General features: G+C 37.1%; 1 protein-coding gene across 1 annotated transcript in view; it reads left to right on the forward strand.

Moving 5' to 3' along the window:
* Positions 1-747: 747 nt before the first annotated feature.
* Positions 748-16,342, forward strand: part of iav (transient receptor potential cation channel subfamily V iav) — a 33,101-nt gene continuing 17,506 nt past the window's right edge. The window contains exons 1-5 of the mRNA XM_029307388.2: positions 748-1,852; positions 2,127-2,352; positions 9,090-9,205; positions 11,756-11,992; positions 14,376-14,527. Of these exons, the coding sequence (XP_029163221.1) occupies positions 1,028-1,852; positions 2,127-2,352; positions 9,090-9,205; positions 11,756-11,992; positions 14,376-14,527 (1,556 nt within the window). The 5' untranslated portion in view covers positions 748-1,027. The remainder of the gene's footprint in view (positions 1,853-2,126; positions 2,353-9,089; positions 9,206-11,755; positions 11,993-14,375; positions 14,528-16,342) is intronic.

A 16,342-nucleotide genomic window follows, 5' to 3' on the forward strand; every position in this document is an offset into this window, starting at 1 on the left:
GCTTTAAACACAGATGCACGTTGCTCGTAGCTGTTTTATTCGGGGGATGGGAAATTGATTTCAACATTCCTATCGTAAATATGGACGTAATGAAGCGCGAAACCGGGTCTGAATGTAAACGCTTGCATACAAAAAAAAATGCAATTAATATTTTTACCTCGATTAAATTAATAAAAAAAAATAATCGTAGTGATTAATACCATCCATCTATCTAGTTATATACTATTTCGCCTAGTTAATCTGCTTTTCGCGTTTGTATGTAGCGAACAATTTTATGTAATCCCATTTTTCAAATATTACTTACATTTGAGTATCTCTTTTTTTACACTCTTTTCATTTATTTTATTCATTATCTACGCGATAATGCATTCGTCCTTGCAACTGGCCTAAAAATAAGCATTTGCGCGTATCCAGGTGCAGGAAAGTGTGTTAAGGCCGACGTGTGGATTACGAATGAGTCATGAGTCTTCGACAATCTGTCAAATCGCGCGAAAACCGGATCGGCCTAAAATTATTGGCGCTAAACGAACGGTTTAACCCTGAATTATTGACGTTTCATGTTTCATGACGTTTCATCTTTTAGCACAGCGCGCCTCTGATAAACTCGTTAAAAAAAAGCTCTTCCAAATTGACTGTAGCGTGAAAGCGGCGGTGGTGGTGACCCTGTCGTGTCCGTCTGCACCAGGTACCGTTTATGGATTGGCCGGTTGCTATAGCGCGAATATACCAGCACCCTCGCCCTCTCGCTCCCTTTCTCCACTTGTGCTATCCTAGCCCTCGTCGGGGGTAAGAGAATCTCGAGTGTTATATCAATGGAGTCAGTCGTGAGTAGCCATACGGCCAAGTGGCTTTTCGCTTTATCGTGACGGAAATGGCGCGCTGTCCGACCTTGAGAACGTCTAGAGACCCTCGAGTGAGATTCCGTTCGGGCGATTCCTTTAGCTGATAAGGAGCCGACGAGGCAGGTGGACATGACGAAGGTGCGATAGCACTTTTCCGCGCTTTTCTCCCGTAGGGATATGTCTGAATGGGTGGCATTTGCTCGTGTCGCGTTGGTCGCGGTAGCCAGGTTAACGCCGGCTCGATCCTCGATCGCGTGATCAGCCAGGCGAGCAACGAAGATCAGTGCCTGCTGTACCGATTGGCTAATTACAAGAAGGGCGGCGAGCTGATCGAGGCGTATAATCAGGGCGGCCAGCCGGAAGTGGAGAAATTGGTGCGCGAGCAATTCGGCATTCTGCTGTACGCGGACGGTAAAGGCCAGGTGATCAATCGCGCCGAGTATCTGCGCTGGAAGTTTCGCGACCTCGAGCAGGTCGTGCTGCCGATCGAGGCCTCTCTCTCGCGCTTCGATCCACTAGCGCAGTGGAACGATCATGAAGCCTGCTGGCAGATGCAGTACAGAGGCTCGCTCGGCGAGGCCCTGCTGCACGTTCTCATCATATGCGACACGCGGATCCACACCAGAATAGCGCGCATCCTGCTCAAGTGCTTCCCGCGACTCGCCATCGACGTTGTGGAGGGTGAAGAATATCTTGGCGCGAGCGCTCTTCACCTGGCGATCGCCTATTTCAATAACGAGCTCGTGCAGGATCTGGTGGACGCGGGCGCGATTATCTCGCAGCGAGCTATCGGCAGCTTTTTCCTGCCGCGCGATCAGCAGAGGATGAACCCCGCTAGAAACACCGATTACGAGGGACTCGCGTATCTGGGCGAGTACCCGCTAGCCTGGGCCGCCTGCTGCGCCAACGAGAGCGTTTACAACCTGCTGCTTGATGTCGGCGCGGATCCCGACGAGCAGGATTCTTTCGGAAATATGATTTTGCACATGGTCGTAGTTTGTGATAAATTGGTGCGTATGGACACGTATTCGAAAGAGACAAAGTCATATCCTTTTTTTCGAAAAATCTCTTTTGGTCATAAGTAGTAGTATTTTTTTCCAGAAACTTTATTCCACGCATATATATTTACAGCTTTTACAGTTTCTGAATAAATTTGAAATTAAAATTTTTTTCCGACTCCACTCATGTTATTCACATAGATTTTGACTCCGTCTCATAGTAATCGAAAACGAGAATTTACATCTTCCAATAGAATAGAGAATGGAGAACCGTTGTTTGACGTAGGATATGTTCGGATATGCTCTGCGACATCCAAAGCTTCCTGCTCGCAACGGAATCGTGAATGCTTCTGGTTTCACCCCGTTGACACTCGCCTGCCAGCTTGGGCGTGCCGAAGTCTTCCGTGAGATGCTGGAACTGTCCGCGCGGGAGTTCTGGCGTTACAGTAATATCACCTGCTCGGCGTATCCCCTCAATGCCCTCGACACGCTGCTACCAGACGGCAGAACAAGTACGTCGTAAAGCTAATCGAATTATGCCAAGACGATTCTACGAGAATCGTCATTCACGGTTCACCGAATCGTGCGCCTTCAAGTGGGTCCTCACTTTGTCGCATGTTCCCCAACTAATTGCGACGAGTCAAGGCCGAATAGTAATATTAGCATCGTAGCGACACTGCATCACTCGTTGCTCTTCTTTTATCTATTCTATATAGCATTTATTTCTCTATTTTCTCCTCTCTTTTGCTTTCAGTCCTTTCATGTTTCAAAATTCAATTTGTTTTTATTTGCTCTAGAGAAATTGAGTTTTTCCTTATATAGCACTTCTTGCTGAGAGAAATCTTTCTTCAGATTTACGCAATTCTTCTTTGATTCTCCTAATTTCAACAAGATTTTATGCAATATCTTTGTAGTACGAGTATAGTTGACTGATTCTTAATACTACAGACCTATTTTTGAGATATTTATTTTTTTTATATTTATTATTTTTCTTTTTTCTCTATATTTTTTCTTTATATATTATATTGTGTATTTCGAAGGAGCTTATGTTCTTTTGGATATAAAATAAATCAGTACTCTATTCTACTAGGTATCTTCCCCTAGCTTCTCTTGCTTTTCACATATATATATATATATATATATATACACACACATACTCTCGAATATTACAATATATTTTAAGTTAGGAACGAGATATTTCGTCAAAAAGGTTTTCGAAATATTCGGTAAATTATTCCGCTCTGAATTTTTTTTTCTTTACGCTGTATCATACGCGCTATGTAAAGTTGTCCTCACGGTTTCCAACATACGGTTTGTCTCTCGTGTAAAGCATCCCAACAAGAAGAAGGCGGGGATAGAGCAAAAATTGTGACGCGAGTGTCAGCGACAGGAGTGGAGAAGGTAGCGAGCGAGAGGAAGAGGACTAATATACCGAGAACAAGAAGGGACTATCTTCTCCCGTAAAATTGGATACCGGGGCAAAATCGAGGGCAAAATCGGGTTGCAAAGTTCTTAAGGGAAAAAAGAAATTTTACAAAGTTTTCTTACACGTCGAACGTGTGTCGCAGCCGGATAGTAAACCATACTGCTAGCAACTTTTCGCGACATTGCATATGATATAACATGCAATTCGCCGGCTAAAAACTGGCTGAAATATTGGCTCGTTATCGCAATCCCTTTCGCCATCGTTATCGCATCGATATTTTCCTATTTTGACGGTAATTTCGAATTGAAGTCGATTTCTCATTTAATTGGAATCCGGCGAGATAAATGAAATGTTTTTAGGAAACATGATATAAATTGCAGCGATATAATTTGTGATCGGATTTATATAAACGATTTAATTATGTATGTATATAATAAATTTTAATTTGAGAAATTATTATACATTTTCTTAACTTTTATTAACGCGTTTCTGCTTGATTACCGTGACAAATTTTTTTTCTTAAAAAGTCGCAATTTCAATGACAAGAATCAGTACAAAGAATCTAAAAACAATTCAACAAGAGGTTATTGCAATTTTTTTTATTTCTTTCGTTACACTTTTTGTCGCATAGATATAAAATTCAATTTTTCTTTTACATTTTAATATTCATAAAAATAAGATATATATTATAGAATATATGTTCGTGTGCAGACGAAAAGGTGTTTCGAATTGATTCGTTTCGAAGTAAAAACGATTTTACAAGTACGTATTGACGAGCGCGAACCGATGGTATCCCCGTTGGAACATTCTGTCCAGGGAGGTGACACAATCTGATTTTACCCTCGAGCTTACCCTTTATCATGTCACCGAATTCGCTACAAAGAACCGTATAGAACGAAATAGGGATAAAAGAGAATTTCATGTTGCCGCATGGTGCGTCCGTATTTTAGGAGCTACCTCCTCGATCAAACTTGCGTGAAATTGTATCGAAGTTCGCGGCAGAGACACGGAAAGCGTTGCCGCGAGAAATGGATGCGTTCGTGAGCGCGCGGCTTTTCCCGGGCTATTCGCGAGTAAGAATATCGCGAAGTGCGCGATGCCTGGAAGCTCGTAGCGGGATGCAATTACGGGCATTTAACGAAGTTTCGAGATTAGCTGCGGACCCGACGCAGCGCGGTGTGACGCGTTTCATTTAGTTTCGGAATCCATTATCCCATCGATCTCGCTCCTTCTATATCTATTTGCTCCCTCTCGTAATGCGGCTATTTTCCGATTCTTGCAAAGAATGACAATGGGGTACACCCCAGAAAAGTAACCTCGAGAAGACGGTCTTATAGGGAGCCGAGTCGAATTTTCGACAAGTTTCTCTTCTACAGACTTAAGCGAATGCTGACCATGTCTGTTTTACCGACTTTGAGTTCAAGGACTTTTCTTTTTATTAGCTGTACAGATTGAAAAATCCTTCTCCACAATTAAAGATACTGATAATAATGAACGGGGATTGCTGTAATTTCGCAAAAACAATAAAAGTTAAAAAATTACAGTTTTTTATCGGTCTCTTGCATCAGCTCATAACAATAGTTATTTAATACAAAAGTTCTGCAGTTTATTTGTGCACAAAATATGGCGCTCCCAATAGAGATGACATGAAAGAATAATACAGAAGTAATAAAAATGAGATTAAAAGCCTGTATCAAAAGATTCGTACTTGAATTAATTATGTATGTATATATTTGCGTGCGGAATCGATGTCGAGGCATAAAACAGCAAAAATTAGTTGCAGGACAGCGCTCCCCATTCATTATTATCAGTACTTTCATTGTGAAGGATTTTTCAATCTGTATATTCAATAAAAAGTGAACCTAATCTAACTTAAAGTCGGTAAAACAGAACTGCAGCAGCATCTCCTTAATTACTTTAAAACCAAGGCCAGAACGAGAAAGCGAGAGGGAAAGAAAGAGCCGGAAAGAACCAAGTCGGAAGAATAAGAGTTAAAGGGTGGTGGCGATTGGCCAAAAAAGCTTCGAAGAGAGGCGACGGTCAAAGATCGAGCTTCTAGTGTAAAAGCTCCATTCCCCTCGTCGACGCTCTCTCTTGTCGACGTTTTTCTTCCGCTTTAATCCGAGACTTGCGTCGCAAGCGTGTGCAACACTCGCGGGAAATGTTATTTTCGTGTAACTTCCGCTATCATATCTGCACTGCAGAAAAAAGACCACGCAATTTCGGGACGCGCAATTTGCGCCGTCATTTTTCACGACACAATCATCCACGGATTAATTCTCTGCGCGGCATGTAAAAATACGCACTGATAATATATATATATATATATATATTAAAATAAGAGCATTAAAATGTGATCATGTGTGAGTATATCGAGAAAAAGTTGCGAAAACTTTCGGAATAAAAGTTACAAAACTTTCGCATCACGGACAGTTTATGCTAGACGTTTTGCTGATCGAGATTATTATATGCTTTATGTTTATGTAAATTTACGTGCGACACGATTAACTTGTGAAAAATCATACGACAATGTTAATCGCGTGTAAACGTCATGGCGTCACACTAAGACTTTGAGACGCTTACAATATTCTTGGGCCGGGGACAGGGGTTCTGATGTGTGCGATCGTTAAGACGCTTGCCCTCTTTCATGTCGCACAAACTTTTATTTCAGACTTTTTTCGCATGTAAGCGACGCCATAGCCATAGAAAACTCCGGCAGCTCTCAAGTGCAAACGAGTTTGCGAAAATTGCACATGCGAGAGCAAAAATATTCCACTTGCGATCGTATAAAATATTTTGTTTTACTTTAAAATTACATATTTAATTTTCAAGTGCATTGACATTTATATTTAGAGAGTATGTGCAAAAAATATATTCTAGGAATATTATTAAAAGAATATGCGCAATTATAAAGAATTTCTCGGCTATAGAAAAGTAATTACTTTCTACGATGCGAGTGAAAGAAATATGCCGTTTCGCTGTTTTCTCTAAATTAATACTGAAATTTAACATTAAATTAGTTGCATTCTCTGGTAAAATTTATAATCTTTTAACTTTTAGTGGTTAGATAAACGACCTCACATAAATCCTTGCATTTTACTTTATAACGAAAACTGTACATGTAAAACTTGGTTTTATTATAGTATGTTAATATAATTATATTTGTTATATTTTGTCCGAATAGAAAGCAGGATTATGGAGTTGCGTGCATTATGAAAAGAGCGAAAAATTATGTCAACAAAGCTATTTTCTTTATTTTGTTATACATATCTGTCGGTATTTATATTTATAGATGCTATATGGTACTATATATATAGAGAACTCACATGTACAAATATTAAATTTCAAAATTTCTGCGAATGTATCGATAACAGTTGTCTATAGGGTCTATATAGGGTATTCCGTTTATAAACATTATAAAATTTATTGATGTACATATATAAAACACACATTTTTAATAGATTAAGTATATTGTTAGTTCTGGAATATATTACATTATATATATTTTTATCACAGAATATAGCCCAACTATTTCAACATTGATGATAAACGCGAAAATTTTGCTTATTTACACTTGTGTACTTAATTCGTTTAATTTTCTCAGTACTAAACATGGAATATAAACCCAATTTTTGGCAAAAAAAAATTGCTTTAGAACTTGCTAACACCCGGTAGACACCAATACGATTTTAATTATCTGTTGAGCTGTCACGGAACTTCTTTCTCTTCTATTATTTAACTTCGATACCAGAACCTATCGACTTGTCGACCCGAGAGAAATATAGAGGTGTGCTGATGTCTATTTCGAGAACATCTAGCACAGAGTCGCATATCGCAGGCTTTATCACGATGGCAATAATAGAGAGCCTTAGAAATTAAATGGTGGCAAATCCTAAAAGAGCAAGCTAAATAAAGGATTATCTTTCAGATAAAGTAAATTCTAGCAATAAATTTATTCTTTACAGTGTAATTGAATATAATTTAATTGTCTCGGCGTAGAATCAAATTTATACATAATCCCGTAATCTCGAAAATTTCGCATTATTAAAGATTTGTAGCTTGCTTTTTATATTAAATAACTTAAAAACTTATTTATTTTTAATTCGAATATAATTGAAATTTAAATTTATTATTATTTTAAAGGAATCTGTTTTGTATTATACAAATTTAAATATCTCATCTTACTTCGAAGATACGTTCCGATTAATTTTGCGCGAGATCAGTTCTTCAAAATAATTATTGCCGATCGGAGGAAATGGAATGCCCGAAGTGATACTTTGTTATTTAAGCTCGGTTCAATGTCCGACCGAGGTTACTAGATAGTAGCCAAGAGGGTATACTCTGAGGGAAACTCGGGGAAAACTATATGGCTTTGCGTACTCTCAAGTCAGATATAATTACGTGCTGCGGTAACAGATACGCGTTAGTAACTTCGCCGGCTTGCTAGTCGATCAGTAGCCATCATGCAAAATTGAAGACCGGATGATCGAAGATATTGGCATTAACATCGGACGTGCGCGCGGTCTGCGTGAAATCCCACAAGCTCTATCTCGTGGAATTAATAAATATATCATTATTTCACCTTTGGAGCAGTGCAAAATTCTCTGCATATACACCGCGTATTTGTTATCAAAATTTATAACTCCGTCTCGAGATCTACTAAAATATTTTTTTTCCATTCACTATTTTATTTTCTCGAAAATTTTATATATATATATAAATGAAAGAAAATCACATAACGCGGGTCATATATTATACAATATTGAAGTAGCTTAAAATATATATATAATATGTAATACTAGACAAGCTGCAAAGCGGGGGAACAATGTTTTTGACGGGTCAAGCTACCGTGTGCACCTTCGCCCGTGTCGAGCGGTAATTAAGGACTCCCGAGGATACAATCCTCCAAGTTCCAATTACTTTAGCGCTCGCGCCAAAGCCGAGCAAAGTGCGACGACAGATGCATACGATCGATATATATATATATATATATATATATATATACACAACCGAGACTCCTAGTAACGTGCACATGAACGTTGCGCTTAATAATGCACGGCGCGATTCGACAAAGCGAAAGACGTATTATATCGATTCCGTTAAAATGTTTCATTAAAATCGATTATCAAAATCGATGTCTTATATACAGGTCAGGTCACTTCTATATAGACTACATATGCTGTCAAGCGTAACAAAATGTAACTAATATGACTACTGCCAATTCAGGCTGATTTATTCAATGTGCGCCAGTGCAGACTTTTTTATTTTGACAGTTTTGTGTTAGATCTTGTGCACAATTGAAAAAATGTAAAAAATAAACACGGTTAAAAATCGTCGAAACAAATATTAAATATTAAGAATAATTTTTATTAAATTATTTAAAAATAGCGAAATATATTATAATATGACAGTAGGCCATATTAGATTTTTTTTATACACTTTATTCGAATGAATGTCCTGACCTGTATATAAGACCGTGTTCAAAACATTAAAATGTCAACCGCGGATGTTTGCTCGTGCACGCACGTCAAATGCATGAATATTTTTCGTTTCTTCGGTGATTACGTGGACATTGCCGAATGAAACGTTAATGACACCGAAAGTTTTTCGGTCCTCCGATCTTATACGGCGCGGCGGCGGAAAAGTTTCGTGCCGGATGCGGCATAGAGCGGGAGAGGAATGTCGAAAAGGCGCAACCTGCACCTGTATACACCACAATGCTGTATGCACGCTCACTAATGCAAAACCCATAATTATCGCGGCGCAAACCCTAAAGCGATGTTCCATTAACCGCAAATGGCTCTCTCCGAATTTCTATTTCAGACTGGAACTCCGCGCTATTTATCATTCTGAACGGTACGAAGGAGGAGCACTTGGACATGCTGGACGGTGGTATTATTCAGCGATTACTTGAGGAAAAATGGAAGACCTTCGCGCGAGTAAGTGCGTCCACGTGATGGCGTTCCCGCTCGTTTCTCGTTGAATTATAAGACGTTACTATATTTCCAACTTTTTCAACGTCTCGTCGCCTTTATGCTTGACTTTGCCAGACAATGACCTGCGATTTTGTTTGTAACGATAGAATGTCACGTAGCGCGTCTTGCACCGAAAGGTCTCTTTTCTTTTATTAATTCCACTTTTTACTGCCACTTCGAATATTTCATTTTTTTGCATATTGTTTCGGGATAAAATAGTAGACCTGAAAAATAATAAGTAGTCTTCTCACCGAAAGTAGTTCGAATTGTAGTATCAGACATATTTCTATATCAAAATTAAGAAATATCGTCTTTTTATGCATGTTTTTGTGCATGTGCTAGGGAGATAAAATAATCTTATGACAATGTGTCTGACATTATGATATTCCGGATTTATCTTATGCTTCCACCAAACGTAGGCAGCTCTTTTCAGAGCTTATAATTCCATTGGATACAACTTGTCATACAACTATTCATAGAACTAGTTCTTCTAGTGTTAACAAAAGAAAATTTCTTTTCTTCCTATGTTCTGTATATAACTCAATACGCTAAAATAAGAGTTGCTTCTTTCAGAGTCCCTCTCAGTTTTATATTTTTGCATTTTGCATGTTTCATCTGCATGTATAGTATTTTAGTAGTATTTTATAATAATAAGTACCAATTAATAATTAAATGATTCATCAAATAATGTGTACTTTTTTGATAATTTTTTTCAAATAATTTCTAAGCGGAATCTTCTCAACAAATAATATCGAACAAAATATGAAACGTACATATATATAAAAAAGTTATATAAGTTTACTTTAAATTGTATAATATATTAGAAAATTATCCATTTAAACAGTATCCTAATGAGATCAAGATATACGGATTTTACATTTGTCAAAAAATCTATCAATGATAAGAATGTTCCACATGTATATATATATATATATATCGATGTGCATTTGGTGATATATATATATATATATTTATTATTATACTGAAAGCCAATTTTAAATATCATCAAGTTACATTTTAAGAAATCTCTTTACGTGACCATTTTAAATATGATCGATTTACATCGCGATGCTTTTTCAAATGTTTGCATATTTTATGTAATCGAAGAGGCGAGTCGCTTGAATATATATCACCTATATATATCCATAAATATCGATAAATAATGTTCTTAAAAAAAAAACAGCTCAAGTCACAAGGGAAAGATATCGGGTAATATCTTATTTTAGTTTTTTTTTCGAATATAAAATTCTTCTCTAAAATGTTGAAAAAATATAAAATTCTCTGCTATTAAATCATCATTTTAAATAATTTTATAAACAACAATTCCGAAAAAAAAATTCTTAAAATATTTAAGAAACGTTAATGTTTGAAGAGGAGTGACGCGCACCAACGCAAGAAAGCGATGTTTCGAAAAAATGAACGGAACACGTGGCGATGAAATTTTCACGGGGGTTTCGATGCAGCTTGCGCGTCTGTATATCGCATATCATCTCTGATGATTTCTCTTTCTCTCGTGACTTGGAACGATTAACGTCGATCAACCGATCGGTCGAGTGACGTCGATGGGGCTTTCGGCGATGGTAGTATAATTGCGCCGGTTATTTCAAGTCACTCCGTCGCGGGCGAACGGTGGCTCAGTGATTTTGAAACGATGGCTATCGAAGTTATACGGGCAGACTGTGATTGCAATTACGATCGCATCACAAACGAGCTTTCGTACGTACGTTGAAGGCTCTAGCAGACGAGCCGGCGTATCGTGCATATTATAACTGCACCGCGTCCATAACGTGTCCCATTTATGGCACTAATCACGGCCACACTCGGACCACACGTAGACGCAATATATGCAGTGCTACTGTATCCGTCCGGGACTATGATTTCCCTATTATCGGATCATAGCGGAGTCAATCCCCGGAGTACTCGGTTAGAGCGATTTTATCCGTTAAACGAAGCGCGTACAATCGCTCGCTTTATAACTATACAAACAAGATAACGCGGAATAAAGATAAAACGAAAGACGTTAAACGTTCAATATTTGCTAATTGGATTATCGCGCGATAATATAATTATACATTACACTTACGATATAACTATGGAACTTTTGTTTCGCGTTAAGAATTGACGCTTTATGCTGAAGAAACAGACGTTCAATATATGTTAAAGGTGTAAAGAAACAAATTATTTTTATCGTGTATTCCTCGAAGACGGTCCGGATATCACCGACTAATTTTGGATCATAAATTATCTCGATACTCGAGATTCGAGAATAGATACGACCTCCGACCGATCCGAAGAGATATATGTAAAAGATCAGAAATGCGTCACATCTCGAATATGTTTGTCTCGTATCCGGAGAGACCTTTTCGAGCTTAGCCTCGGGACCGATGATATTTTCACGAATTCTCCCCGTCTCTCTCTATATTACCGCCCGTAAAACTTTGCTCTTATGTCCCGGCCAATCGATGCGGAAAGTTTCGTAGATGCATACGCCAACATCTATTCTCCGCTGAAAAGTTGCAGTTCCTGAAGCGATTGATTATCTTGGTGTTTCACCTGGCCTCGCTGTCCTTAGCCGTGTACTTCAGACCCGCGGACGTGGATGCCGTGCTGCTGCAGTGGCCCGAAGAGATAACGGACGTCGTCCGCACCGCGGCGGAGTGCATCACCGTCCTGGGCGTGCTCAATTACATCCTGGTGCAACTCGGCGGCGAGATGATCAACGTCGGACCGCTGTCGTTCCTCAAACAACTGGTGAGCACTTTTTTTTTTTTTTTTTTTTTTTACCGCGAACTAGCCGTCAGGGACGTTTCACTATTTGAGTCCAAGAGATTTATAATTCAGACGGATCGATACTGCACAGAATTTTATCTTAGAATTTATATCGTAAAAATCATGGTAATCGTGTGTTGGGCAAAAATATTTAGTATAAAAAATATAATGATTTTTTTTACTATGTACATACATATTAATATTTTTTCCGAACGATTATCATGATTTTGAAAATCATGGTAAATCATGGGAACAATATGGTATTGAAAGAATTTTATAAGTTTTTCGGATTCATTTTTACTACAATGAAAAATATTAAAATCTACCACAATATGATATAAAATATGTTCGATTAGTTTTACTATGTATTGTACATATAGTAAAATTTATCATTATACTAATATTTTTCATTGTGATAAATATTAATCAGAGAAATCTTATGATTTTTTTATGATTTTCAAATTCTAAGAGAAAATTCTCTCTTTGTAGGATACTACTCAAATTTTTGTGTCACATTAAATGCAGCACGAGAAATATCCAAATCGGAGCTAGAATTTGAGACTTTGAAATAAATGAACTTTGATCAAAAAAATGGAGAGAAAAAATGTTTGTAGGGATCATCATTGTGTGTTGTCAAACATTTGGTTTGATGGATTATAAATGATCCTCTTCTTTACACAATAAATGTTTCACGTAAGACAATATCCGAAATTTCTTTAAATCAGTTAAAACGTTCCTGATGCTTTCCTGATCGGCGCTGCATCATCTTTGCCGTTTCTCCCGATCATGAAACGTCCCGTTGTTTCGTGATGGTTCGCAATACTCTGATACTCTCAACGGTGCAATTTCGATGCGCCAATGCCGGCTAAACGCGGCTGGTTGCGCAAATCCCGAGGCTAGTGAACTGTAACGGATCTATGAATGTATCGAGGTATATTCCACGATGGAAGCTGTACGTTCGTGCCACTAATCTTTTACGCGTTAATAAGCCCGATGAATAAGAAAAAGATGGGTCGATGATTACGGGAGCGTTACATATAACGGTATAGCGGTACCGATATTAACAACTGGCCTTTCCTGCTTTTTTTCTTTATTGGCTTTATAAACGCGATGTGATATAATCAGAAACGATATATATGTATATATATATATATATTTTAAAAGAGTTTTTATTAAATTAAAAATGTGAAAAGACAAGTTAATTCTCTTGTTTATTAGATTCGCGATAAATCCATGTTAAATATAGTTATATTAAATGTGACAAATTTCGTAAAAATGCACTATTTGAAAGGATTGAATAATTTTATTATTTTGCACGATATCATATTACAATTGAATGGTATCGTAAAAAAATGAAATCTCAGGCTGAAGATCCTGCCAGCAATGAATGATTGATTACGTTAAAAGCATTTTCGATAGAGGCGATATTTCGATGCGTGTCCTCGCTAGTAAAAATGGATTTTTTCTGACAAATTATAAAGAATACGGCTTTTAATGAAAATTCTTTTCTTTTTCTTTTACACTATAAAAAATCGATATCTTCTAAAAGAAATTATAACTAAAATATATTGATGTATAAATATATATGCGACACATGCGATATAATTTACATGTATGCCATGTGTATTTCTTCTCGAGTCAAGGATTCTCGCGGAGATCGCGAAAAAAATATGAAAAATATCGGCGTGCGTGCCTATCGGCTATCTATCCACATCTATCAATTAAGAGAGAATATATTGTACATATATGTACATACCGTTGGTTATTGCCGGTGCTGGATCAATAGCATACATACGCCGCTCCGTTCCAATACAATCGGAACGACATTAAGCTATATCGTTGCATTATTAAACGCGAGTTCTACTCTACGCATCCGGTTCGATTTGTGTATAATTAATACCGGCGACGATTTAAAAACGCGCGAGCCTCGTTGTCGAACAATTTATATAACTTCCTCGATATTTAAATGGACAAAAATAATATATCTGATTGCACATACAAACATACAAACATAATATAATATTTAAAAAACATATAATACATGTATAGAAAGTTATTTTAAATTTTTTATATGTGTTAAACCGATCTATTTATTTTATTCTCCTCAAGTTTTAATTTTCCGATTAATGTAAAATTGAGCAAATAATATTTGTACAGACACAGTCAGATGATATACGTTCATTTTCATCGTAGACATCGAGCAAATCTCGGGTCTAGGTATTGTCATCGTGATGATGCAGCAGTCGAATCATAAGGAAGTATCGAAATTGCATGAAAATATCGATTCCTCTGCGGACGTTCCTGAAACGTTGCAAGAGTGCATGCGGTCGCACTAACGTTTCGCCTGCGCGCATTTGCATTTCAGAGCACCGAACCGGCCAAGTTGATATTCGTGATCAGCAATCTGCTCATTCTCGCGTGCATTCCATGTCGTATCGCCGAGAATCGGCACGCGGAGGATGCGATACTGGTGTTCGCCGTACCGGGCTCGTGGTTTCTTCTCATGTTTTTCGCCGGGTAAGTAATAATATATACCAAAAACGCGCATAAGAAACAAAAAAAAAAAGGAAAGAGAAAAAGGGAGGACAGCAGAGGGGTGTCGCCGCAAAATTAAAGTGTTTGCAATTTACTGGCGCGACCGGGTCACACATTCGTTACCTCGCTGCCACCGCGTTTGTTTTACGCATCATTTTAACGTCTGACAACCGCCACGTGTTTGTCAATTTACCGGACTGAGTACCGAGTGGATTTTTTTTCTTCCGCAACACGCCACAAATGTACAATTTATATAATGTATACTTCGTGCTCGAGTATAATTTATAATAATATATTTTTATCTCGGAGAATTTTACATATACGCAATGTAGAAAAAATCGTGATTGGATATTTTTACATAATCCGTAAAAAGGGATACTGATTAAATATAGTAAATTAGCGAGGGGAAAAAATATAACAGAGTATCGAGGGCAGAGTTGAAAAAAACGTACTTCTATTTTTATAAAAGGATATATTTTCTCTCTCTCTCTTTCACTCTCTCTCTCTCTATGCAGATTATTTTAACAAAATGTTTGGTATTATTAGCATGCATTATTCTATTATAAATGTACGATAATCCGATTTGTGGAAATTTTACATTTTTCGGAAAAAGCTTGTGCAATATTTAATACCTGTTAACAAATTTTATTATGATGTTCTCATTATATTGTAATTTATTATTATTTTCTCTTAAACACTAATACATATATCGTTTGTCATTATAAATTCATTACATTTGACCGCAATACATCTATTTATTTTTACGTTTCATCTAAATATACTTCTCCGCAAATCATCATAACTCGTTACAAAAAAAGATTCTCCGTCCGGAATTTTTCGTTGCGATGGAAAAGAACTTTCACAAGTCGTGAATTCGCTTCCTTTCGTCTGTTACTCGCGAAGAAACACGCTTCTCACAAACGTTTTCTTACTTAACGACACTTTGACGAATGTCGACGTACCTGTCGGACATACTCCCGCGAAAAATGGGACAAATCGTTTATTGAGAGGCCGAGGACGTGCATTCGCATTGTGCTTATACGTTCCTAATACGTGATATCAAAGCTACGTGATCGACATTGAAAACTGCATGGTCGGATTGCAGCTGCTTCTTTCGACAAACTTCTCGATTTCTTCCGCTGCAATCTGACTGCGCACGTAAATATCTAAGATGTGTCGTCATATTTCGATAGATACGAGAAATTATCAATCTACTAGTTGTTTCTACTTTCCTACAAATTGCACAATGATCGTTTTTGCAACGATATTTATCTCTCATAATATTATCAAATTTCTCTAGTGAAGGATTTTTTATTTTAAATGCTTTCGTATAAGACTTTTTAATCATTATTGTTAATGGCAATCATTATTATTGGTTGCAATAATTTCTCGCAATATTAGGTATCCATCATTCATTATCTCATTTTTTCTGCATCTAATGTTTTAAGTTTGAGTATCAAATTACAATTACTTTGAAAATTGTAGTACTTAAATATTAAAAGTCATATTTTTTATATATGAATAAATAAATAAATGCACGAATTAATTATTGTGAAAATGATGAAAAAATATATATGAATATTATTCATATCTTTATGATAGTCCAAGGTGTGCGATCTCTTGAAATGTAAGAAGAAAATGGAATATAACACATTCTAAGTAATATTAGCTAATTTTCAATTATTTGTTAATTATCACGATTGTAACATCTACACAGAAATATAAAAAATAAATCTCTCTATAAAATTTATCTTTGATTCTCAGAATTGCAGTTTAAAGTAAGCGCGTAAAAATCTC

The sequence above is a fragment of the Nylanderia fulva genome, unplaced genomic scaffold (genome assembly GCF_048542155.1).
Source record: "Nylanderia fulva isolate GAGA-0341 unplaced genomic scaffold, ASM4854215v1 Scaffold7, whole genome shotgun sequence".
Taxonomy (NCBI): Eukaryota; Metazoa; Arthropoda; class Insecta; order Hymenoptera; family Formicidae; genus Nylanderia; species Nylanderia fulva.